This window comes from Triticum dicoccoides, chromosome 7A (assembly GCF_002162155.2).
Source record: "Triticum dicoccoides isolate Atlit2015 ecotype Zavitan chromosome 7A, WEW_v2.0, whole genome shotgun sequence".
NCBI classification, from domain to species: Eukaryota; Viridiplantae; Streptophyta; class Magnoliopsida; order Poales; family Poaceae; genus Triticum; species Triticum dicoccoides.
The window spans coordinates 726,238,471-726,264,386 of NC_041392.1; the positions used below are offsets into that span (position 1 = coordinate 726,238,471).

The following is a 25,916-nucleotide window of genomic DNA, read 5'->3' on the forward strand; positions in this document are numbered from 1 at the left end:
GGGGGGTTGTGGAAAGGCGGTGGTCGCATCTTATGTAACTTCTAGAATCGCAGGAAAGTGGTGCTGACACGCTTGAGTGACTTCGATGGTCGTGCTACTCGAGCACCCGGTCACGAGCCTCGGGGTTAAAGCCTACGTTTGACTGGAGATGGTTATACCTGGTAACGACGATGTTCTTATGTTGTTACCTTGTTGATGCCATTGCTCGGATATGTTTGGATTGATTTTTCAGAGTGAATGTCTAGATTCTGGCCTTGGTGGTTGAATCTGGGGACAGCAACGCTTGAGTGTGGCTACCTTGTTAAAGGCATTGTTGTTGAAAAACCTCATCCTTTGGTCATGAGATGGTTGGTGTAGATATGGTCTTTGTTGTAGTTTATTGATCACGGATCTGATCGCTTTGAGTTTTCTTTTCCATTTTTCTCGCCCACGCATACTTTGGTCTTATATGACTTTGTTATTTGCCAGCATGTTTTGTGTGTGCGTGTTTTGTGTTGACCGTGTACATTCAATCTATGCAGAGACCTGATGTGTTCTCTTTGAATTTGTATCTTCTTGATGCTTCTCTTTGATCGAATAAAATCCACCATTTGTCAAAAAAAAAGAAGTAAAACTAGGAAAGCTATCCTTCAGACAATCCCCCATCAAAATACATTCTCAACAGGTAAACTAGATTAGGTAACCCTACGAGGAAATCAACCTCAACTTGCCTCAGCTTCTCAACATCAATCCCGGGGAGCCGTAGTTGTAGTCGGGAGTGCTACAACTGTATCCTCCTCGTCCAATGGATAGGGGGCCGCCTTCGGGGGTGTTCACCCTTTCTAGATCTGGTCGGTGTAGGGCAGGCTGACTCCTCCTTCCCACAATGGCATGGATCTTGTCTCAGGGAGCGGTTACCACAACTACAGGGGTTGCAGCTGCCTCTTCCTCATCTGGTGGCTATGGGCTTGCCGCCGGAGGTGCTAGTCTCAGATAGGGGTTGGTGGTGTAGGGCTGTCCATCGCCCAGATCTGACCAAGTGGGTTGTGGTTGATTTGTGAACGACGGATGTTGTGGGTGGTTGGGGGCTGTCCTAGGCGGCCTGCATGGTCGGCTATAAATCCGACGAGCATCATGCTGGTTGTGTTGGCTCCTCTTCTTGTGTGATATATGATAGAATACTCATATCGGAAATGCTAAATGTACGGGGTTTTACATAGCTTTACGGGGACCTTCCCTCTAATTCTCTCCACCCCTCCCCCCTGAATTTCAGGTGGGTGGGGCCCCTCGCTCCCTTCTCTTAATCCAATGATAATTTGACAGCCCAACCCCACTCCGTAAGACCCCGTAAGGGTCCGTCGATGTAGCATTACTGCTATTCATATCAACAAACCGCACTTTCTTTTGTAAAGGCTCATCTCCAAAAAACATTTCAGTTAAGGCCATTTTGCATGTGTTAATTTCATAGGTGACTACCTAAAAAGTTGTTCTCTGGTACGCACAAGTGATGACAAAGTGCGTAGGAAAGACATGTACTGGTCTATGGGGCCAATCTAGATTTGACATGATAGCCAGGGGTAACAATCATCGGTGCGGGTGTGTGGCGAGGGTGTTACAAAATTGTATTGGAGGTGAACATCAAGATTACATGTGCGTGCGTGTCTGTGTGCGGGTGTGTGCAACAATCGCTTACTAGCCGCGTGCGAGATAGGACGCCGTTGGCATGACGCTGCTGGTAAGATACCATTAGTAATGTTTGCACCTCACACGGCTAGTGTGATGCAACTGGCAACGTGTTTTCCGCATGTGGCTAGTGTTTCTCAATACAGCTCCCTAGAGAAGTACGGGCGAGATGGGTGGTATGTGACTTCTCGCAGTGCCCCGACGTCAAATTTGATGAGACCTTCTTGTTGGGGATATAACTATTTGAGTAAGCCGGTCAGGAGGGGCCGGGTTATGCAAAGAAGACTCATCGTGAAAGAAGCCCATGACCCAGCATGAGGATGGCGGTTCATAAGGTTTAAAGCCCACGGGCGGTTTAAGGCCCATAGTGACAAACCGTCATGATGGCATGACTTGTAACATAAGGTAGAGGTAACTAGTCACCAAGCCGGACATTGTTTATGAGCCGGCCGGGACTCTGTAGGCCGCAGGGCGTCAACCCGTGTATATAAGGGGACGACCCGCCGGCGGCTTAAGGGCAAGAAACAACCAATCGAGAACCGGGTATAGCGTATCTCGCTCCCTGGTCATCGAAACCCCAAGCAATACCAACCCAACTAGACGTAGGCCTTCCTTCACCGTAAGGGGCTGAACTAGTATAACCCTCTCGTGTCCCTTGTCCCGATTAACCCCTTTAAGCTTCCTAGTTGCGATGGCTCCACGATTAAGTCCTTGCAAGAGGACATTTGCCGTGACAATTCCACGACACTTCCTGCCCGTCATCAAATCCTCCACCAACTGTCCGGTGCTGACTGTCGCCACTGCTCGTGAGTGGCCAGTACACCAGATAGATGTGAATAACGCTTTTTTGCTGTGCTTTCTCACTCAGCGCGTCTACTGTCAGCAACCAGTTGGCTTTGTCCGCAAGTGTCACCCCCATCACGTCTGCCTCCTCGACAAGTCGCTCTACAGGCTAGGCGTGGGTTAGTCGTTTCACCGCTTTCCTCTGCTCCATCGACTTCTCTGCTGCACAATCGGATCCATCTCTCTTCGTCATGCGCCAAGATGATCAGGTCACCTTCCTACTACTGTACGTGGATGACATTGTGCTCACCGCTTCCAAACCCAACTATGCCCCATCGACAATAACAACAACTCTTCTTCAAGTTCTCCATGAAGGACCTGGGGCAGTTGCAATACTTCGTCGGTATTCGTGTCACCCGTGACAACAACGGCTTCTTCCCCTCCCAGAGAAAGTACATTGAGGAGCTCCTGGAGTGGGCGAGCATGGTGGCTTGCAAGTCCAGCAACACGCCCGTCGACACCCGCCACAAGCTTAGTGCCAACACCGGACCGCCAGCGCCGATCCCTCTGAGTAGCATAGTATGGTGGGTACTCCGCAGTATCTTACTATGACGCGGCCTGACCTCGCGTACGCCGTGCAGCAGGCGTGTCTGCACATGCATGACCCAAGCAGGCATCACTTGGCTCTAGTGAAGCAGATTCTCCGCTATGTTCGCGTCTTGGACATTCATTTTGTTCCTGATTTGGAGTTTCATTTTGTTCAGGAGAAGGTTACCCTTAGACAGCCGCTTTTGCACCATGTGCCTACAACTCAACAATTTGCAGATGTCATGACGAAAGGACTCACTACACCGGCATTTCAGGAGTTCCGATCCAATTTGTCCATCCGGCCACCGGACACTGCAGCTGTGCCGGTGTGTTAGCTGATAGTTTTCTACCCACACACCTGTTGACCCGATCGTGGTCAGAGCAAAATTTCAGACACGACACGCACATCGCACATGTACTCCCCTATGTAAACCCTTCATATATGCCAAGGCACTCATCAGCTGCACCTAAGGTGCATTGCGCAATTCTTCTGCTAGTCTCCAAATAGTTATCTTATCTTAAAGTTTAGGCTCCCGAATATTGTATGTTTAGGGAATGATTACATCAGCTGCATTTCGAATTAATTGTCGTTGAACAAGTTATAAAGTCCCACAACTAACTTGATTCCATAGTGAGCGCATCAAAGGTCAACAACCTCAAATAATGAGTATTAGGTAGAGATTTTTGTTTTATTTTCTCCTTCTATTTGTGAATCTATTTTTTGTTTTAATTACATTTCTGAACAGTACAAGACAACAACCTTTTATTTTGCATGCATGGCTACCTAGCCCAACCATATAGCTAACTTCATGTTCTTTTGTATTCCTGAGAATAGCTTTCTAGATGATTTTGGGCCTTGGCTTCGTACATGACCTGCCTTGGCTCTTGTTTGCAGGTGTATAAGCTTTAAGATGATACACATAAAGTAATCTTCTAGGGTTTCTTAAAATGCATACGTATCTAAAGCATAAACTCAGGCACCCACCATTGCACTGCACATTTGCATTTCCTTATTACATTGAAAGAAGATCACAGAAGCATCATTAGAAGTTATAATATTGTTGTCATAAATATTGGTTGGCGCACAAATTATTTACTATGGATATTCTTTTTGTAAAATGACCATATCCTACCTTAAATAACGCTGATCCGGAGCAAACCTCTTTTTCTTAGTGTTGATAGTGGATAGTGTGAAATTGACTGCACATCAGATACATCATCCATGAATCATGAGGTCTTGGAGCGTATACTTGAAGGAAGAGAGAATCCGACAAATCTATCACTCTCACTTTTGAAGGATATCACAGAAAATTTCTCGGAGGATCGAGAAACCGGCCATGGTGGATTTGCAACTGTATATAAGGTAAATTTAATTCTTGCCATCAATTAGGCATAGGTCATCTAGAGATCGCTCTTGGAATTATTATATTGACTTGAGCAGCATTTGAGGTACCAAACTATGTTGACACTAGGATAGAGATAGTGTGTCGCGATGAGAGTACAAGATTAGACAGATGCACACATGCATTAATCGGGAAAATATGTGCCTCTTTAAATTGACAAGGGAGTTTGATATTTTTCTTAGCATGTGCGTATGGTCGAGCTGAGTGTAGTGTATTCCCACTGAGTTTGTATACTTTGCGCTCTGTCAAAAAAAAAAACAGTTGTGTCCATGAAGTGTCGTATACCAAACTTTCTCTACTATCTTTCACGCACAACATTTTCAAATTCAGCTAAAACATTTTAAAGGCTCACAAGAGAAGTTAAACAGGGAGTGCTCCCAAATGGGAACGTTGCAGTAAAGAGGATAAAGAGCAGTCACTCAATCAAGGAGACGTTGTTTTATCGTGAAGTTGACAGCCTGTTGAACATTGAACACAAAAATGTTGTACGGTTTCTTGGCTTCTGTGCTAGCACAGATCAGATAGCAATAAAAATTGAAGGATTGAAAGAGCGTATTTACGCCGAGGTACGAGAAAGACTACTCTGTTTTGAGTACATCAGCAACGGAAGCCTGAGAAAATATATTACTGGTATGTCCTTCGTGCACGTGATACAACTCTTGTCTTTACTTATTTGTCCTTTTCAACTTATATTGACACGTTTTACCCACAGTCAAGAAGTGAAATAGACTGGAAAACAATGTTAAGGGCCGTTGATTGTGCAATCTAGCATGCATCAATTAGATGTTTTGAAATTTTCATGGCTCAATGCTACTTTTCCATTGCGCAGATGAATTACGCGGACTTGAATGGAACACACGTTATGAAATAATTAGAGGCGTTTGTGAAGGTTTGTATCATTTGCATACGGAAAAGCAAATATATCATATGGATATGAAACCTGACAATATACTACTTGACAATGATATGGTGCCGAAAATCACCGATTTTGGTTTATCGAGACTTGATGAAATGACGCAAACCACGAGTAAAGACCGTCTTGGATCACTGTAAGTGCATCAAATAACTGGCTTTATTGTCATGTCAACTCACATTTTATGAGCTATAATTTATTAAAGTATCGGCCTTCAATGTAGAGGATACTGTGCTCCCGAATACTGGAGCCAGGGAAAGATGTCTTTCAAATCAGACATGTACAGCCTAGGCGTTATAATTATTGAACTAGTGACTGGACAAAAGGCGCTCCCCATTAACAATAACAAGGTAAGAGGGTTTTGTCTCGCCATGTGGACAATCTATTTTAAGAAATACCCTAACTTCCCAAAGTGCATTTTGTTACCAGTTTTACTAATCCTACTGGCATTGGATGATATTGGATGGCATGCATTTCTAGTTAAATAACACTCTCTCCCTCACAAAATAAGTGTCGTAAGTTTAATACAAAGTTGTATTAAACTTAAGACACTTATTTTGGGACGGACGGATTACATATTTGAAGAGAGAATATAAGCTATGTGATGATCTTCCTCAAAAACATATACAGCACAGGAAAGTTAACTCTTTAGGAAATGGTGGTGATATTAAGATACAGTTTACTCGTATGACCATTTCAGAATCGATCAAGGTGGATGGTACTGTGATGGCCCGAGACATTTATGTTTACTTGTTTTATGAGAGAAGTCCACTTTTCAACCCTCAACTAACCACATTGTTTAAGTTTCAACCCTGCACTAAAAAAACGGTTACTGCACACCCCAACTCTCAATACCATTGACAACACACACCCCTCTCTCTGTTTCACTGCACTTGACCATTTCTTTGACCTGGTTTCAGTGCTGCTGCCTACTGTTTGATCTTTGATGCGTTCGGCTGCTGCTCGTAGCTGTGTGCTGCTCTCTCGGCCGCCGCTGCTTGCTGCTGGGGAGAAAGGAAGCACGAGCATGCAGGGTGGCATGCATGGGTGCAGAGCAAGCACGGGAGCTTCTCCTGTCCACCCACGAGCATGCACAGTGGCGACTGGTAGCTGCGGCGTCACGGTAGCTGAGAAACAGAAGACGGAGCTCCTGGGAAAGAGGAGAGCGAGGGGCGGGGCTGACATGGCAGGACTGACTGGCTACTGCGTAGTCAACACGGGAAAACCAGCCACGTGGGCAAAAACAGCTATTTTGGAGTTTAGGGTTGATTCCTAAACGTAGTGGTAAATTATAGGTTGAAAAGTGGGCTTCTCTCTATTTTAGAGCGTGTTCGGATCCCATCCACTCCTTCAAATCCTTGTTTCCACTTCCGGCTTCTGGACTGATGGATCCTCCCGCCAAATTAGGAGTTGATAATATGTTCAGAAGGGTGTTGGAACCGCCCTAGTGGGTGGTTCCTTCCGAAAGGGTGCAAGGAACAGCGCTTAGGTGGCGTCGGTGTGGCACTATGGTTGAATGGTCATGCAGTCGCAGAGAGAGAGAGAGAGAGAGAGAGAGAGAGAGAGAGAGAGAGAGAGAGAGAGAGAGAGAGAGATTTAGATCCAGTGGGAGGTCACTGCGAAGCTAGGTATTAACCACTCTGTCGGATAGAACTACATCCGGCTCTGCTCCACTCTTTCTATTTCGAGGAGCTGTAGCGTTCGGCGCCACTCCACCGGAGTGAGTCCAACAGCCTCTTAGACATGTGGCCCTGGGTTACGGGCCACTCCCTCCCTGACTTCCAGAATTCCATGGACCACTCTCTCTCTCTCCTTCGTGCTCTATATTGTACTCCCTCTGTATCATAATATAAGACATTTTTCCACTGTATTACCATACTAGTAACTTGTAGGCCGGCTTATGAAATACCCACACACAGGATTTATCCACAGCGAGAATTATTATGAGGGTTCTTTCCCTCCTAGGAAACATAAGTTGTGGCCTTGTAGGCGTTGTTCGTTCTAATTTTTACAAGATCACATCGACAGGGTAGGGAGCTCCTTCACATTCGTATATAGAAAGGCTGGCCCAGTTACAAGGAAAACACTAGGCCAGAAACCATATAGATGGTGGTTGATTAAAGGACAACTGTGCAAAACCTCCAAAAATGAGACAATCACCACTTCCAAAAATAAGAGACAAATCACCTAGCTAAATTAGGCTAGGAGCTCTAGCAAATAGTAACACCTAGAACGCGATGCCAGCTTGTTTGAATCACCCACACTCTCTTAAAGTTGAAAACGCTGTCACCGGCCAGAGCTGACCGCTGAAAGTTAATCGTCATGCCTAACACACTTGGGTACCATCACTGCTGGCATAGACATACTGTTGAATCTTATGGTTTCACGTCGAACCGCACATGACCATCCTGCCGAACCTTCGGGAGGGTCTGGCCACACGAATGACCATCTCCTGTGCTGAATCCTACATTTCCAACATGGGTCCATCAGACAAGCGGAAGGTGTCAATTTTGAGTCGAACCATCATAATACAGTGTGCAACCCTAATGATGAGCTGAACCAACCAGATTTGAGGAAAACCAACCACCACCACCGCCCCACCATGAGGTTCAAATTGTATTGATGGCCAGCACCCCCACCCCCACCACAACATTAACATTCTGCAGCGTCCAGCGGAAGTTATGATCATTAACATTCTACAGCGTCCCTGTATGGAAGTGAGATAGGTGCTGCAAAAGCACAAAATGGTGATTCAGAGCAAGCAATCCGGACATGATGAATCTGTGGCAAGCTTCAGACGTGTCCCATGCATAGTACTCCCTCCTTCCATGTATATAGGGCCTAATACGTTTTTCGAGGCTAACTTTGACCGTATGTTAGAGAAATAATATATGACATGCAAGTTACACAAAACACACCAACAAATTCGTAAATGGAAGGAGTTTCTAATGATATAATTTTTACATTATACATGTTATATATCATTAATCTTATCAATAGTCAAAGGCAATCTCGAAAAATGTATTAGGCCCTATATATATGGAAGGAGGAAGTAGGTGTCTTTGTTCTGCATCATCCAACATGGTTTCAAAAGCCACCATGCATGTCTGGCGTCTAGTCTGATCTGGACCACTATTTATGAGAGAGGTTTTGCAAACCGGAATGCTCTTTTGACAATGGAGATGCTACAATTTTTGCACTAGCTTCATTCTTTAAAATAAAAGAAAACTTTCCAGCCCTGCATTGGAAGAGTATACACAACCATATTTACATGAGCCTATGTATGTCAAGAGTGTAGTTTGCATAACAAATTAAAAACGTGGTTCCCTATGCTTCAGCTACCACTTTATAAACATTCACTATGTGCTAACATGTGAGCACCTCATCTAACATTTTGTCTTATTCTATATATGCCATCTTTTGTGGAATGACAGGTACTTAGGAGATGAAGACACAGATGGAGGAAAATAGGGAAGGAAACAGAGTTGGTTTACCAGCAAGTAGCAAAATGTATCAAAATTGGGTTACTCTGCCAGGAAATTGACCCGTCCGGACGGCCTTTTATATGGGATATCATAGATGATATCAGACAAGCGGAAGGTGTTAATGGGTCAATCAGAAATGACTCTGAATATAAGTTTGGACAGGCAAGCTCGTATGTTCCCTTAGACGTACTAGTTAGCTATCGACTACTCTCCCTAGTTGTCTCCGTCTTATGTTATACACACTGGTGGAGCTACAGCCCAGCAAGCCTGGGCAGCTGCCTGGGCTCTGGAGTGGATCCTCAATTCAACCCATTGCATTAAACGAAGAATTAATGAATATTTTCAATGGGAAAATCGGCCAGAAGCCTTTGTGCTTTGCCAAGGCTCTCTCACCGAGTGGGCTCCATCACTAGTTATACAATACATATATCATTTGCCCCCAAAAAATGTAACATATTTGTTCTTCTATTTTCTTGCAGATAAGCCCTTACTCGGAGGACGATGATATGCTTGGAATTGAGCCGCTCGAACTACATTTTCCTTTCCAGCTGAACAAACAGATGTCATGCACCATTCAGCTAACCAATGAGACGGGATCTTACATTGCCTTCAACGTTGAACATATGAACCCCCTGTCATACTGTGCACAGCCGCAGAAAGACATTATGCCACCATGATCCAAGTGTAATGTCGAAATAACAATGCAATCGCAGGCCAAGGCACCGAGAGATCATACCAGCGAATTCACTGTATGGAGCACCAAAGTGAATGATGGCCTTGCCATTGAGGACATGGATATAATCAAGTTCATTAAAGAAGCGGTCAACGTGGTTGATGAGGTGAATTTGGACGTGGTTTTTGAAGCAAGAAGCAAGAAGCAAGTGGTGAGTTGTCTAAGCATACTAACTTGCAATTCTTTGTCTATTCAATTATTGTCCAGTGCATATGATCTTTTATTGTTGTCAGAGTGCCAAATTGATAGATGTCCAGATCAAAATATATTTACTTATGCTTTATAGTAGAATTGAACTTTATGGTTTTGTGAATGAAATTGCGAAGAGATCATTTTGTTCAACAAATAAAAGACGTCCAGATCAAACATATTTTAAAATTATTTTAATACGGAGTACCGCAATATAATCAGTAGATTAGGTTGGGTTGCACATCTTTTCCTTTTTATTTCATGTAGTATTAAATCAACAATAAAAAACTGTTGTTGAGAAGTCAGAATTTTGTTTGTTGACAAGTCTCACCAGTTGTGTGCGTGTGTGTGCATCAGCACGTGATACAGCCACCGAGACACAGGTGAGATTGCTAAACTAAGAAAGAAAACTTATTTGCAAAAGCTTTGTATAGTTAATTATTGGCTAGTACAAATGAAACTTGTGTAATGAATAATGGTGCAAGTGAGAGTAACAGCATGGCAAAAAAAAAATTAATAGAAATGTCAGAAAGGGCAACGATGGAATAATAAGAAATCTAATATTTCGAGAAACAATCTTTCGCTCAGCCGCAATAGGTGAAGTATTGGTTACTAGGGGTGTTTTATCCTTGTTTGATCAAAACTGCACATTACCATATAATGCACCAGAAAGAAAGCATTCAATTGTATGTCATCTGTCCCTGTCCCTCCTCTCTGCCCCCTCCTCCGCCGTCTCCTTCCAGAATTGGGTGGGGTTGAGGCCGGAGACTTGGAGCTTGTCCAGCGACGAGAGGGTACGGCCGGGACGAAACTCTTCAGAGTGGGAGCCATCGGCGCAGTTGATCTTGGCATCGGTAGTACTCGGCATGCTCTGAGAGGTTAGTGTTGCCGGCCACCGCTGTGTTCATGGCCACACCAATGGATCGAGTCCTTGAGAAACCTCGCTTGGCGTCAGACAACCTAGTTTTCTTTTCTTTTACTCTTTCCCCCTATATGACCATTAGTCTGACAACCTAATTATCTCCCTACCAGAGCTGTTGACGCTAGTTCCGACACCTACCGCGTGGCGTGGAGCTTGATCCCCAAGTTCTGTAGGTGGCCTCAGCCATTTAGCGGAGCAATGTGCATGAGCCCAGTAGCTCGATTCATACCAAGTCGAGCACACGATGAGCCAGAGTTTGGCTCACCAGCCAGCTCAATCCACGCTCTGCACACTCTGGTCAGCATTCATCATCCAGCGCCATCCGCGCCAGGTCGAGCGTACGTATAGCACACGTGGCAAACGTATGCACAACCCGTCCGCTGATAATCTTTGAGATGCTGCGGACTGGGGACCACGATATTGCTGTTGGCGCTGAGCCGGGCGGGCGACATGACCATGGGCGTCGGGGTACTCCCACCCGACGCGCGCGAGCATGGCGATGTTGGGCAAGGCGAGCGTCATGTTGGCCATGGTCTCCACGTAGTGCATCTTGGCAGTGGCGATTCCACTAGGGAGGCTTCAATAGGCTTAAGCCTACCCTCCAAAATCATATTTAAACTAAACATACAACTTGACAAATATATTCTGGTGCTTTACATGCAACAATTACACTGCATTTGCTAATTAGACTTACGAAATTTATGTTTTAAGCCTACCCTCCAATGTCCTGCTAGATTCGCCACTGCATCCTGGTCTCCCGGGGCCAGCGGGCCACACTACGGCAACCTCGTTGTCAGCGTCCACGAACTTGGCTGACATGCCGCACAAGCGTGGGAGAAAGCACAGCGACGCAACCACATGGCCGCCCATGCCGATGAGCTGGAGGTGGTGCAATAGGCGTCCTCGCCTCCTCGGTGCCCTCAGCGCCGTCATCTGGAGAAAGTACATGTGGCCACCCTGCGAAGAGCTGCCGCATCGTGAAGGTCGCGGACGGCTCAATGGACATGTTCACGCAGCCGTTCTTGCTGAACTCCTACCAACTCCCACCGCCAATGACGTGCCTCTCACCTCGCGGTCCACCGCCGGCGGGTGGTACATCGATACTACCCGCTGCTAGTAAAGTTCACAGCGGCGGCAGCGTGCGTTGCTGTCGAGCCGCTGCTGCTGCCAGGCGTGCAGGCACTTGCATGGGCAGTCCTACTGGTGCCAGCGCCGCTAGTGGCACATGCGAGTCAGGTGGCTTTTGTGTGGTTGCCTCCGCACGATGATTCACGGCAAATCAGTGTTACGTGTCACGACATTGTTCCAGTAGAGGTGGTTATGTGTCAGCAAACACAAAAGTGTGTTCCTTCTAATTTACTCTATTGTGTAAGATAGATGATTCGAGATGATCAAGGTAGAAAGAGATCCCAACTAAATTCATTTATGATGCTAATTGCGTTATGGCATTGGAATAATGCTACTTCAGTGACTAGTTGAATTGTACTGATGCTTCCTTTTGTCTGTCATCTTTGATGCATTGGCGACGTAGCAGACAATCCAACCTTTACTACAGGTATTAGTTTTGGGGTTTTCATTCTCCTCTCATCCCGAGACCTTCCATCTTGGTGGTGGTTTCTCTAGTGTTGACAGGAATGTTGTTTGGTCAGATTACAGATTATGCAGTCGGTGTGATATATTGTGTGGATGCACATCAGACAGAGCCATTGTAAGTATGTAGGATAATATGAGCATTTTAATCTTTAAGCTTCCTTTTCAAGTCAGTGCATTGGATGTGATTATCCTTCTTTAATACCTCATTATCATACAGGATTATAACCGGTCACCCATTTGGTGATGTTCAGATTTGGAACTCTGACACGCAGGCAAGTTACCTCTACTGCTTCTTCTGCTAGTATTTGGGATAAGGAAAGAAAATTACGGCAGCTTGCCGTTTGCATCAGAAAGATGCTCGTGGCCCAAGCATTTAGTCCATAAGTACATATACAAATTCTGTTGATTTCCAAATAGCAGGAGAAGTCTATGTTTGGTGATGGTCGATGGGAGGCGTACCATAATGTTGAACTTTTTGCCCACAGCCAAGAAAACACCACACCATATTGGAAAATGTTTTGCCTACTTTTTTTCCGGTCATAGTATTCAATTAAATTACCATGATTAAATGTAAAGGGTCATCACCAAAAGCTCAATTTTTGTTGGCAAATATACCAATCTTTTCTTTACATTGGACCAATAAATGACTCATTTATGTTTACTGGCAGAAAGTGGTCGCTTCGGTTAAGGTCTCAAAGAAAGAAGGTAAGCTCTCTGACTTAGCACAATTTTCTTCCACCATATGTACAGTTGTACAATGATGCTAATCAGACGATTGCCCTCACTGCAGTACCCACTGTCAAATTTATTGCACGAAAGCGGTGGTTTGTGGCTGCGTCACTTGATTGTTTTATCCATGTGTACAAGTATGAAAAGGAACTCCAAAAGGTCACGAGTTTCAAAGTTAAGGATGGTGACGTCTCCTGCTGTACATTAGACGTTCATCCGACCCAGCCGTATGTGCTGTTAGGGTGTGATAGGCAAATAAAGCTTTGGGACTGGGACCAGGACTGGAATTGCATACAGACATTTGAAGAACACTGGTATTCTATTAGTGAACTAAAATTTAACCCAGAGGACACCAACAGTTTTGCAAGTGTTTCCAGTGATGATAGAGTAAAGGTATTGTTTTCTCTCTCTTATTTCTTTGCTAAGTAACCTTTTTTATGCAGTGATGAAGATGGAGTACGTTTCATTTTCTACTGTACCATGACTGGACGCTACCTCTAATGGTTGGTGTTCAGGTTTGGAGTCTTGATTCTCCCAAATCCAAGTATACTCTGCCTGGGCATTCACATCACGTGTACAGCGTGGATTTCTTCAAGCGTGATGGTCAGCAGTATTTGATTAGTGGCTGTAAAGACAAGACTGCCAAGGTCGGCTATTATGCTGACTGCAAAGTACATTAATACAACATATATCTAGCATTTCTAATATATGAGTGCCTTATTTTCTTTTTCAAAACAGATATGGGACTTGCAGAAGGAGTGTGTTCATACACTCCAACATGAATGTGACGTCAATTCCGTCTTTGCCCATCCCAGTCTTCCAGTTTTAATGACAGGTGGTGAAGATGGTGTTGTTCGTGTGTGGAGCTCCACTGATTTCAGGTAAGCATGATACAACCACGTCTCGCCATGTCTCGATTCAACCACAGCCGGATCTCCCTGTGGCTGCGATGCCCGGATCCGGCCTCCGCGCCATCTGCTCTTTCCATCCCTCTCGGAAGAAAAAGGAGTCGAACATGAGCCCTAGCAACCTTGCGCCATCCGTCCCGTCCTCACCACCAGCAGCCCTGTCCTATCCGTCACCCTGCCGCCGCCCCGCATCCCGGCCAGCTCGCTGCCGCCGCCTCCCGCCGAGCTGCCTGCTGGTTGCAGGGCGTGCGTCGTCCTGCCGGTCCTCCCGTCCGCTGCTTGGTCCGAGCCGGATCGGGAGCACCTGGCCGCGCCACTGCAGCCGGTGCTAGCTGGGCCGCCCTGGCCATGCCTACGCCCGCGTCTGCGAGGCTCCCCGTGCCGGCTGCTCCGACTTCGCCCGTCCTTTGTCCGCGCCCCCGGCTTGCCTCTGTGTCGGCAGCGGCTGCATCAGCCACTCCGGCCGTGCTGCGCACTGGTTCATCGTCCGCGTTGGCTCCTGCTATTCCGGCCATGCTGAGAGTTGGCTCTGTGCCCTAGTCGCTGGCGGCGGACGTACCGGCCATCGTCTCTGCGATGCATCTGAGCCGCCACTGCTCGTCGACCCTGCATCCCAGACTATCTCCATGCTGCTGCTGGCTGCCTTCCCGGGCAATGCGGTGGTGTCCATGGCTGTGCAGGACGGGGCTCCCAATGCTGCAACTGCATCCCTATGCAGTCTGCCGCTTGTCCCCACAGCTCCACTCGCGGCGCTCCAGTTGCCACCTGCACTGTCTGCGAAGCCACCCACTGCCGCCGGTCTGTCATGCACCATCCTGGTGGCCTCTCCTGTGGGTCCTTGTTGGGGACTGCTTGGATGCCTCAGTAGGAAGACGACGTCCTCTGATCCCATGTGTTGTGCGCCAGCAGCTCGTGGGGAAACGTTGGAAATTGGCACCTCGTCACCGGGCGCCGCCGTTCGCCATCTACAAACGCCTTCCCTCGGCCCGCTTCCATGCCCAGCCTGCTCCTCAAGCGTGGCTCAGGGATCGATGCTTTCAGTGTCTCCAAAGGTCATCATGCCCATTCTTGTAGGGACCCAATCCGGTGCACATGATGCCTTCGTTTCGGCCACAAAGCGTGTTTCACAGCACCGCTCCGATCTGTCTTCGAAGCCGCGTCATGATGCCTCATCGCCCGCCCTACCGCCTGCACTAGAGGTTGTCGCAACACCGGTAGATGTGCAATTGCAGTCCGTCCTGGCGGAGGAGACTGAGCTTCGCGACTGTCTTGCGCGAGTTGGGAGTGCTTGTGGAGAGCGGAGGCCGCTCTCGCCAAACTAAAGGTTGTGCCTTCGCTGCTTGAGCTTCCGACTGGGTCTTTAGTTGGGGAGGAAGCAAGCTTTTATGGACATTTCTCCCCTCGTGCTACATCATGTCCATCATCGATTCCTGTGCTGTTGAGTGCTTAGGTGTGTCTTCATCGACGAGGTTGTGGCTCTAGTGCTGCCTATTATGCCTGAGCCGCAAGAGTGTTGTGGGGAGCCCACTTCACCTCTTTCATTGGTGCTCCCGAAGGAGATGGAGCAGGTGGTGTCGGTGAGTGACGACGACGTTGATGAGGTAGGTGCATTGGCACCTAATTCTGAGGCACAATTGTTGGGTTCGCCTCTGCCATGTGAGCAACTTGAGGCGCATGAGTCCGTCGTGTCGGTGGTACCAGTGTGCTGAGGATGTTGTTGCAGTGGTGTCTGTGAGGGACAAGGTTGATGACATTCTCTTTGATATACAACTTGGCAGCTTGCTCACACGTTTGGAGGCACTTTTGTTAGGGGTTTTCTTGCGGTGTAGTAGTGTAGGGATTGGTGGTCGTTGCGTGTTGGGTATGGTTGTAGGGCTGATCGTGCACTTCCGGGGTTACATGCTCTATGAGTAGTCTGTATGTGGTTGGTTTGTTTCAGGTTTTCTCCGCTTTTCATTAATTAACTGGGCAATTCTCTTCTGCTTAATTAATCAATGGGGCAAATATTTTGACAATGTTTCAAAAAAAAATGTTGGTTAGCCCCTCTCTCTATATATGCTAAAATAGTGAGTGCTCCATATTTCCCAGGCTGAAGACAAAGCTTGGGGTCAGTATGGTTGGGGCCAAAATTCTTGGTTTCGCATGTTTGACGGGGTCAGAAAGGTAATCGGTGTTTTCAGTTCTTATTGATATCTTTATTACCCTGTTGTTGTCTGCTTAGTTATTTTGATGATGGTGTAATCCATTACACTGATTTTGTTTCCTAAGATTCCAGAATAGTAAAGCGTGTCATCTTTCATCTATCAGGGTTGCAGTTGCACACTACTATGGAGTGTCGGTGATGGAAATTCATGATGAAGGACAGGGTGGTACTGAAGCCAGCAACGAGAAATCCATATCAGCTATATATTCTTAGGAAACCCAGCGCCAATCGAGAGGACTGCTAGTACGTTCATCGGTCTAGTGCATTTTCTTTTATTAAAATGGTACCAATACCACGTCTACGCAGTTCACCATCGTGTATATGCTAACACGTACGGGCATGATGAATTTCCAGATCCCAAAATTGGAACGATTGATTGGAGATGAACGGCACCTGTTCAAGCAGAGCTAGTCAACTCTCTCGCTTTGGGGAAGCAGGTGGCAACCGTTTGTGTGCAGAAGATGACGATCTTATGAAGATTAGTTTTTGTTGTCCTTGAGGAAATTGCACTTCCGTCTGTACGTGCGTGATGACTGGTGACTAAAGCACATATAAACGTGTAAATTGAAAATCTCAATGCCGGAGATCTAATTGACTGGTAGATTGCAGGTGAACTAATTTCCTTCTTGTTAATTAGAGCATAGTTAGGTAAAGGTAAGAAGTATGCATGCACATGTTGTGTGCTCCTAAATCTAATTAGCACACGTCGAGCGGGCAGCCGTGTTTTTAGAAAAGTGTTTGTCCTCCCTCCTCATTAGAAAACCGTTAGCGACATGCTTTTCGCCTGGTCCCATTCATCTACCACCCCACGTGTTGACTGATTCTTCTGCACTCCTAACGTGTTCATCACGTGTTGATTGTGTTTTATTGCAAATCGGTCATCATCTCTCATCTATATTTGAGGCAGTTAGAATTTTAAAAGAAGGAAAGGGTTCAAAATCCTGTCCAAAAGCTAACATATAACCTAAGTGGGACAACTAAGCCCAAAGCCTTTGAGCCCAATCTTCAAGCAATCCATTGTTTTGGTCATGGAGGTCGCATATGACCTTGGATTGAGATGATACAAAAACCAAAAAAATTCTCCTCGACAGGGACACAACTTTCATGTTGAACAATTTTCCGTTTGAGGTTGCTTTGGTGATGATCTCATGTAGGCAAAACCGCGTAAAATATTGCGATGTTTCCGTTAAGGACGGAGCATCTGGGTTCGAGACAATGTTTCTGTTAAGACAGAGCCTCTAGGCCCAATTTTGTGCAGATCACTATTTTAGCACTTGAGGTTGCAGATGACTCATCTTCAGATAATCCAAAAGGCAAAGTTGCTCGCTTCGACGAGGTGTATAACTTTAGTTGTGCACTTGTTCATTTGATATCACTTTGAGGGTGATTCTGGGCAAGCCAGAATTGGTCGTGAACACACAATTCTTTGAATTGACATAACTTTTGGTTTCGAGATCTTATTCGAGCTATCCTTATATCCATTCCGACAATCTTGAAGAGAGCTATCTAGTGGTGGACACCAAATTTCAATTTGAATTTGTATTTATATAGGTTTAAGCTACTCCGTGTGTTCCTTCCTATTTTGTCCCTCTGACAATTTTTGAGTGTCAACACATGCCCCCTGATTTTTGGTAAATGTTGGGTGCCAAAAAATAACTTCCACCATTCTTGTTCTAAGGGCTATGTCAACACTTCATTGTCCATGTTTATACACATGCTTATGTGATAAGTCATTTAAAGAATCTCGACAATGTGTCATATGCAACATTTCTTTGGACAGCGTTAGGCATCAGACTACTGATGTTACGCATCCATCAGACTAGCCCTACACCATCGGATCAGAAGAAAGATGGACGTTGGATGTGATCTTACGCCGCGGCGCTAGAGGATTTTCGGTTCGCTAATCTGTGCTTCCCGTACGTAACTGCTTCCTGGGATTGCTTCCGTAAATCACGTGCATGCGGTCCCTGATTACGTGGAATTAACTCCTGATATGCATTGGTCCTTGTTTTTAGGAAGCAACTTGTGGATTTTAGGCAACTTTTTTTACCAAAGCGGATTTTAGGCAGCTAGCTATCTGCATCCCACGCAACTAATTCATGCTTTGGTATTTTGTTTGTCATGGTGTGTACGCTTACTTCCTTTACAACAAATTAATTTATTTTTCCGTTTATTGCTAAAAAATTGGTTCTGTGCTGAATGAAATCAGCTTTGATTTATTTGAATTTTTGTGTCCTATGCAACATGACATTTTGTCTGAAGCATCACTACCTTGCTTCCATCAAAAAGAGAATTGCTTCGAACATGCTCCCATCAAAAAGGAAATTATTCCACATGTTTGAAAAGCCTCACACATCTTGTTTACATCGACTAGAGAATTGCTTACAACTAAATATTATCTTGCTTCCATCTAAGAGAAAATATTTCCAGTAAAAATAACACATGTTTGATAAAATAGGATTTGTTTGCAAAGAAAGAAAAGACTGCTACTATCAAATGGAGAGTATGCTTCAGCAGGCAAAGCCAATTGCTTCTATCTGTCAAATTTGCTAATTCAAATGTGACCTAGCCATCATGTGATGGAAGGCGTGATGCACGACGCTGGCGGGTAGAAGTTCTGGTGCCTCTGCTCGAGCACCTTGATCTTCTTCTGGGAAGTCCTTGAGATTCTACACACAGACAACCCGGACGTCTCACTCATGGCGATCAGTGTGGAACTCGACTTGTGTCTTCTCTGAAGTAGGCGCATCCAGCCTTGACCTCCGGGCACCTCCTGATTGGCATAGAAGCATATGTGAGAAATCAAAAAGTACGAGACATGGCATGGCCTACAAAAATTCAATGATTTGATGGTACCATGCACTAGAAGCATACAAATTTGATTTGAGAAATCTACATGCTTCCTGGGCAAGATTTGGGTGCACAAATTTAGTGTCTCAAAACATTGTTGTGGCGGCACTACATGTCTATAGAAGCATGCAAAAAAAAAAGATTTGGTACTTCTCAACCTGTTGCTATTCACCAATTGAACCGTACTATATAGCCCAAAGAAGCATATGTATAAGAATGTACAAGCACAATGGATAAGGAGCATGAAAATAGTGATTTGGGTACATATTTAGTATTACATGGAAGCATGGATATTTGAATAAAAAAAATAGGGAATACGAAACAAAGTGGCCAACATGGGCAAGCATATTTCTATCATGTAAACACCAAATACACATATGTTCATTGATGATTTAGTGATCCACTACATAATGCTTCAATTCAGATGTTTGCACGATAAAATTATTAGTAGCAGAATCAAGACTCGCAAAATGCTTGAACCACCCATTGGTAATGGTTTATTCATGGGCTATTATTTGATAATGGTTCAACGAAAATATTTGTACAATAAAAGTAGCACACACTTACAATGGTTGAAGAAAAAAATCTTTATATAGATGCGTAACATTTATTATGCTACAAACTAAAGGATGAAGCATGGTTGATAGGAAGGAATAGCTTCATTTTATCACAACAATAGAAGGCACACTGGAAGCATTATAATTGGATTGCTAACATGATCAGATACATAAGGTTGTGTATCACAGATAGATTAAGATATAAAATCTTAGCAAGTACGAACATATACTCTTGTGTAATGTAATCATAGACATGAAAAGTAATGAACTATTGAAGTAAGAAAAGTAAACTGTAAGCTGACTGAACTATTGCCGTTAGTTGCCTAACCGACGAAACATATCTATGATTCTTATGAAGCTACTAGGATACATGGAATCGTCAATTTCATGCTATCCCAAAAAACACATAAAGAGTATACAAAAACAGAAGCATGGCTAGAATGTCGCAAATTCTACATAGTAAAGAAGCATGAGTACGATTCAGGGTGGACGACACGAGCGGTCTTTCGGACCGGCTCGTGGCCCGCTCGGTCCGGGCCAGCTCGGTCCTAGCCCGATGGAAAAAACAGCTGGTCCGAGCTGCAGATTCTGGCCCGAAAGTTTGTCGGTCCGGTCCGGGCTTTCACCGAGCCAGCTCACAGGACCGAGAAACCGAAGCATCGGCGTGGCGGGAGCATGGCGGCGGCACGGTGAGCACCGAGTGGGGCGTGGCTGGGGCGTGCGGGCGGCATGGCGGGGGCGTGGCGGGATGTGGCGAGTGCGTGGCGACCCAGGCGTGGCGAGGGTGCAAGAAACTGTCGCCGTTCATGTCCTTCGCCGCGGGGGCCGTCGTCCGCGCGGCCACTCTACTCGCTGGCCCTGTAAACTATGTCCAATAGACGCGCCCCACTCGGATCTGTCGTATGCACCAACGAACACGACGTGGGAGGACCTACATCGCCGCATCGGGCATCGTCTTTTTCATCTCCGTCCACCGGCCGTCGTGCCAAATTCGTCGCCGATGAGCTCGCTCTGGTGATCTTCTTGGCTCCTCTAGCTCCCTCTGACTCTTCCAAAGCTGCCTGACATCTCCACGACGAGCTCCGCTGCCTCCAGCGCCCTCCCCGCGGCGCCATGCTCCGGCGCGTGCTCTGTGTTGAACTCCGGCCGGTCCAAACGAGCCGCTCGGTCCGGCTCGGGCTTCGTCCCTGCCGGTCCGGTCCCGGGAAACAGGACCGCGGCGCTGCTCGGTCCGGTCCGGTCTGGACCGCCGACGGCCGGTCCAAAGACAGCTCGGTCAGGGACCGGACCGGCCCGGACTGTGTCCACCCTGAAGTACGATGCATATGAAGAAGCATGGATTTGTAAGCATCTCATTCATACAGAATATACCTTGTAAACAATGTAAGCACAAAATTTTGAAATTGAGAATTACAAAGTAAACGAAGATACTGACATACACAAATCTCAGAAAACATTTATATTAGATATTCAGATATCAACAAAGCAAAGCAGGAATTAGAAAGGAGCAAGAGGAGCAAATCCAAACCTAGGTCAAACATGGGTTGGGGGAATCCTACTGTGTTCCACTCGTACTGGACTCTCTCCCGAACCAAGGCGGCGCTCCGGCGAGGTGGACGGGAGGACAGAACTGCAGGTTAAACACGCCGGAGAGAGGGTTTCGATCCCGTCCGTCAGCAGGTTGTGGGGCGTGGGCCCGTCCCTGAGCGGCCGCCTGACGGGACAGTGCACCGGCGAGGTGGAGCGGATGCCGTAGAGGGGCGGATTAGGAACGCGTGCTACGGGAGAAAGCCATGGCGGCTGCGGAGCGATCAGGGGCGGGGTGGATGGGGACGTAGGTCAGTTGATTTGGGCGATTAATTTGGGACAGGGAGAGATTACGGGGACGTGGGATAAAAAATCGGGGATTTTACAACGGGCTTATCGCATAGAATTTTGACCATCCGTGAGCTGTTAGATGAAATACGAATATACGGCCCTCAAGTGGTCTGGCAAATGCTTCGCATCAGCCGTGTGTAGGGAAGCGTTTCCCCATTTCTTTTCCTTACAGCCACGCCCCGTACGGATTTACTAGGCCGCTGCGCAAGCTTCGCTCATTTCCATTGGCCCATCCCTTCGGTTGTTAATGCAAGCCCAAGCATGCAGGGACTGTTCCGGCTTTCAAGCTCTGCATGCACCCACAGTAAACAATGCAACCAATGCATGGGCTCCTTTTCTGTAACGCAGCTGCGGTGCACGCCCTGCAATTACGGCCGGAAGGCTAGCAGCTGGAGTATAAATAGGAACGAAGCCCTCTGGTTGGTTAGACTAGCAACAACTTTTGAGGAATCTCGAGCAAAGCTCGTCTTGGTCTTGGTGATTTGGCTTAAGGGACTTTTAAACCCGGACGAAGGTAGTATGTTGTCAAGCTCAAGGCGAGTACTTGTCACCCTTGTGCTACCTCAACCTGTCTTCTCGAAAACGTGATACAGATTCTCGAACCGGGTTAACTCTTAGCCCAAGTGACATGGTTATGATTTCCGAATCCGATTACTTGAGAGGGCCCAGAGAATGTCTCTCGGTATTAGAGGGACAAATCCCATCTTGGTCAACCATGTCTCATGACTCACCCGAAATTTACCTTTATGACTACCTAGTTACGAGTAGCATTTGATAGACCCTATGTAAGTTAATCCTCATCCTGAGAACAGAGGACCTCAAGTCTAGGACATAACATATACATCGTACTTGAGACTAACAGATGACAGTATCTCACTACTTTTCAAAGTAGTTATGTTCGACTCGGTGATCTCCATCCACTAGTCTATACTATCGAGGTAGCGGCTTTATGCCCACGACTCGTGAAACATAGTCATCAACCGAATCGTATACCAGCGAAAGAGTACGGGCCCGAACAATAACCAAACATTACATAGTCTCACAAACAAGTCACATACTTATTGATACATATCAGTGATGATGTTAAATGAAAGAACAAGTAACTCATGAAGCGTTAGCTTTTGTTTATGTTTCGCCTTTATCTCTTTTTTATATCTGAAAATATAATAAATATATTTTTCCCTAAATTGATCTAGTTCTTTCTTATTAAAAGTTCCCATCTCACATTTAAATGTTGTTTGCATGAAGTTTTAGAAATTTCCGGCATTTTACAAATAGTCCAGCGTTTCAAGAAGAAATGTTCTGATTTTTCTAAAAAATATTAAGTTTTAAAAAATGTTCACGTAGTTCCAAAAATGATTCCTATCATTCAGAAAAATGTTCAACACATGCTTGAAAAATGTTTTTCATGTATTCAAAAGGAAAATGTTCAAACATGTATCTAAAAAAGAGTATTCAATGTTTAAAAGTAATTGTGTAGTTCGAAATATATTTTGTACCATTCAAATAAATGTACATGACACATTAAAAGAATGCTTGGGTGTTTCCAAAAAACGTTTGTGCAATTTTTAGAATATGTTTATAAAATGTAAATTTTGTTTAATATCATTTAAAAGAATGTTCAACATTTATATGAATATTTTAACACCTACTGTAAAAAATACTTTAAAATGTATTAAAAAATGTACTTCATATATTTGAAAAATTTCAACATGTGTAAAAAAAGGTTCCAGATGTATACCAAAAGTATGCAAAAGAAAGACACAGATTAAAAATTAGATAAAGAAAAACCGGTAAAATAAAATACAGAAAATGAAAAAAAACGAAAAAGGATTTTTAAACCTGTCCAAATAAGTCGTAGAAGGTTCCTGAAACTGCTCGCAGGAAACACATATTGGGCTCGCCCCTATGGCGATATATATAGCTCTCGCGTATTTTCTCGCCCTGCTTTCTCACTGTCCGTTCACCCGAGGGCCGAGGTGTGCCCCTTCTCCCCCAAATCTAGCGCCGGCGAGGAGTGGCAGCAATGCGTCGGGCGCCCAGTCCCCAGGGGCGGAGCTCAGGTTCCCACGCGCGCCGGGCTCATGCGGATGCGCGGCTGAGCGGGCCCGCGACCACAGCCGAGACAACGAGCATCTCCGGCGGCACCAGTGTACGTAGCGCTCCTGTTTACCAAATTAAAATTCTAATACTATTAGTGGTGACCATTTCACGATTTTGCACCGATTAATTAACAAGGATCTGAGGATAATACTAGCAAAATGATATTTCCAGATTTCCCCATGTGTTAATGATCAAGTTGGGCCACAACATGCATGTCACCCTAATCAAGTTGTTAAATCTGAGGTAGTATGATCTTGCTAATTACAAGTAAATTGGAAGTCATCCGATATCGCCCAAACTTCAGTTAACACGTCCATCACCATAATCTGCAGTGAAATTCTTGAGAAGTAATTAAACCCATCACACCCATACTTAGCGTCTCTACCGAGCATCAGCCTAATCTTCTGTAAAGTTCTACACCTGTAAATAATTTACCCTGTATCATGCTGTGCACCAGGGAGTTCAGTAATATTATTTTTTGACGCGTCAACGGCGGGCTTACGCCGGCCTGAACCATATATTACTTTAAAGAGTTGTGTACACAGGAGGTTACAGGGGGGTTGCGAGGGGAGGAGAAGAGCGGAGGGGTAGCCGAAGATTACATTAGGTCACAATCTCGCGGCAAGGTTTGACAACATAGAGCCCCAATCTTGGAGGAGCGATTTGCGCTGGGCATTCTTGCATCTTTGAGACCATAGCTTCACATCGTCCGCCGCAACCCTGGCAATGTGATGAATGTGCAGGGTCTCTTGTCGAAAGACCTTGGCGTTTCAGCGCTTCCAGGTGTTCCAGAAGATTGCGATGAGAACTGTACAGCGAACTTTATCCCTCGGGGCAGCCGCCAGATATCTGCAATGCTGGTAGACGAGCCCCTATAAAGGTTGTCGAGCTCATCCCATAGCGGCCGTAGGGCGGTGCAGCGGAGGAGGAGGTGGGTGATATTCTCGCAAGTGCCACAGAACGGGCAGGCATCCGAGGTAGCGATTGAGCGACGCAACCTTCGCTCGTTGGTGTAGACACGATCTTTGTGAGCCAGCCACATGAAGATTCGACACTTGTTGGGCACGTAGTTTTTCCATATCGCAGCCGCCATTGGGTCCGTCGGGTGTTCATGCCATATCGCTGCGTAGGCCAAACTGGTGGAAAGAGCTTTGCCCTCCCGCCTGCAAATCCTGTTATCGTCAACCTGCGGATCCAAGTTAACTGCAGCCATAATATTACGCAAGGTAGCCAGTTCGTTCTCAGCTACAAGGGATAACCGAGGCGCAAGATCTAGGCTCAGTTCTGGCGAATCCAGCACCCGCGCGACCAAGGCCGAATGCCTATTGGAGTGAGAGTAGAGAGCAGCAAACTGGCAAGCGAGAGTAGTCTGGGTATTTGGGAGCCAAAGGTCATTCCAGAATGAGGTGGTGGCCCCATTCCCAAGATTTACCGAGGTGATGGACCTGAAGAAGTCTATATGTTTAATAATATCGCGCCACACTGGCGATGCGGAAGAATCCCCAGATCCCAAGTCATGAGTAGGACACCAGCCATATTTGTTAACAAGGTAGGAAGCTGCCGGAGTAGAGTTAGAGTCATGTAGCTTTGACAGGTGTCGAAGAAGTAGGCACACATTCATGTGTTTGAGCGAGGAGAAACCTAAACCCCCGTTTACGAACGGCACGCACACTAGGTCCCAGGCCACTTTGCAATGCCCTCCCGTGGTTTTATCTTGGCCCGACCAGAAGAATGCCCTGCAACGTTTGTCAATCTCCTGAAGCATCCCTATAGGCAGCAGAAGCACGCTCATAACATATATGGGTAGGGCACGAAGAGCCGCTCGGACTAGAATTGCCCTACCTGCTAAGGATAACAAAAGGCCCCGCCAGCCAGCCAACCTACGGTCGATTTTATCGATCAAAAAGGAAAAGGCTGAGATGTTCAGTTTGGAGGTGGACAGGGGTAAGCCTAGGTAGGACTGTGGGAAACTGGCTACAACGCAACCGAGGATCGCCGCAAGATTATGGGAGGTGTCTGAATCTACGTGGATAGGGGCGAACGTGCTTTTGTGGAAATTAATAGTGAGTCCAGTGGCCGAGGAGAATTGTAATAGCAACTGCTTCAGGTGGTGCAACTGCTCCACGATCGTCGGCAGCACGATCAGCGTGTCATCAGCGTACTGCAGTACCGGGCAAGGTAGGTTATCGTCTAGAGGGTGAGAGAGCAGTCCAGAATAAGGAGCATGAATGATCATTTGCTGAAGAACGTCGGCGATCACCAGGGAAAAGGTACGGAGAGAGGGAATCTCCTTGCCTAAGACCACATTGCAGGGGAACCACAGACCGGGGCGTCCATTTAGCAAGATGGCAGAGTTGGCGGTATCATTGAGAGATCGGGTCCAGCTATCCCACCGCAAAGGGAAGCCTTTGGCACGT

At 46.0% G+C, this 25,916-nt stretch overlaps 3 protein-coding genes and 1 long non-coding RNA gene across 4 annotated transcripts in view; 3 read left to right on the top strand and 1 right to left on the bottom strand.

The window, feature by feature from the left end:
• Positions 1 to 8,990, top strand: part of LOC119331063 (cysteine-rich receptor-like protein kinase 26) — a 21,310-nt gene extending 12,320 nt beyond the window's left edge. The window contains exons 3-7 of the mRNA XM_037604240.1: positions 4,207 to 4,396; positions 4,805 to 5,066; positions 5,266 to 5,485; positions 5,573 to 5,699; positions 8,784 to 8,990. Of these exons, the coding sequence (XP_037460137.1) occupies positions 4,256 to 4,396; positions 4,805 to 5,066; positions 5,266 to 5,485; positions 5,573 to 5,699; positions 8,784 to 8,798 (765 nt within the window). The 5' untranslated portion in view covers positions 4,207 to 4,255 and the 3' untranslated portion in view covers positions 8,799 to 8,990. The remainder of the gene's footprint in view (positions 1 to 4,206; positions 4,397 to 4,804; positions 5,067 to 5,265; positions 5,486 to 5,572; positions 5,700 to 8,783) is intronic.
• A 326-nt stretch (positions 8,991 to 9,316) lies between these two features.
• On the top strand, positions 9,317 to 12,960 carry LOC119331064. Its single transcript, XM_037604241.1, has 4 exons — positions 9,317 to 9,718; positions 12,213 to 12,233; positions 12,328 to 12,386; positions 12,489 to 12,960. The coding sequence occupies exons 1-4, from the start codon at positions 9,536 to 9,538 to the stop codon at positions 12,571 to 12,573; spliced, it is 348 nt and encodes a 115-aa protein (XP_037460138.1). The 5' UTR covers positions 9,317 to 9,535; the 3' UTR covers positions 12,574 to 12,960.
• LOC119334062 (coatomer subunit beta'-2-like) lies at positions 12,718 to 16,853 on the top strand. The gene is made up of 8 exons (XM_037606727.1): positions 12,718 to 12,726; positions 12,940 to 12,976; positions 13,062 to 13,393; positions 13,516 to 13,647; positions 13,739 to 13,881; positions 15,997 to 16,071; positions 16,216 to 16,354; positions 16,466 to 16,853. The coding sequence occupies exons 1-7, from the start codon at positions 12,718 to 12,720 to the stop codon at positions 16,322 to 16,324; spliced, it is 837 nt and encodes a 278-aa protein (XP_037462624.1). The 3' UTR covers positions 16,325 to 16,354; positions 16,466 to 16,853.
• Positions 16,854 to 18,424: 1,571 nt separating this feature from the next.
• Positions 18,425 to 21,261, bottom strand: LOC119331065. Its single transcript, XR_005160372.1, has 2 exons — positions 21,047 to 21,261; positions 18,425 to 18,884 (listed from the first exon to the last, which is right to left on the bottom strand). It is a non-coding gene; the product is annotated as an uncharacterized LOC119331065 (long non-coding RNA).
• Positions 21,262 to 25,916: the final 4,655 nt, after the last annotated feature.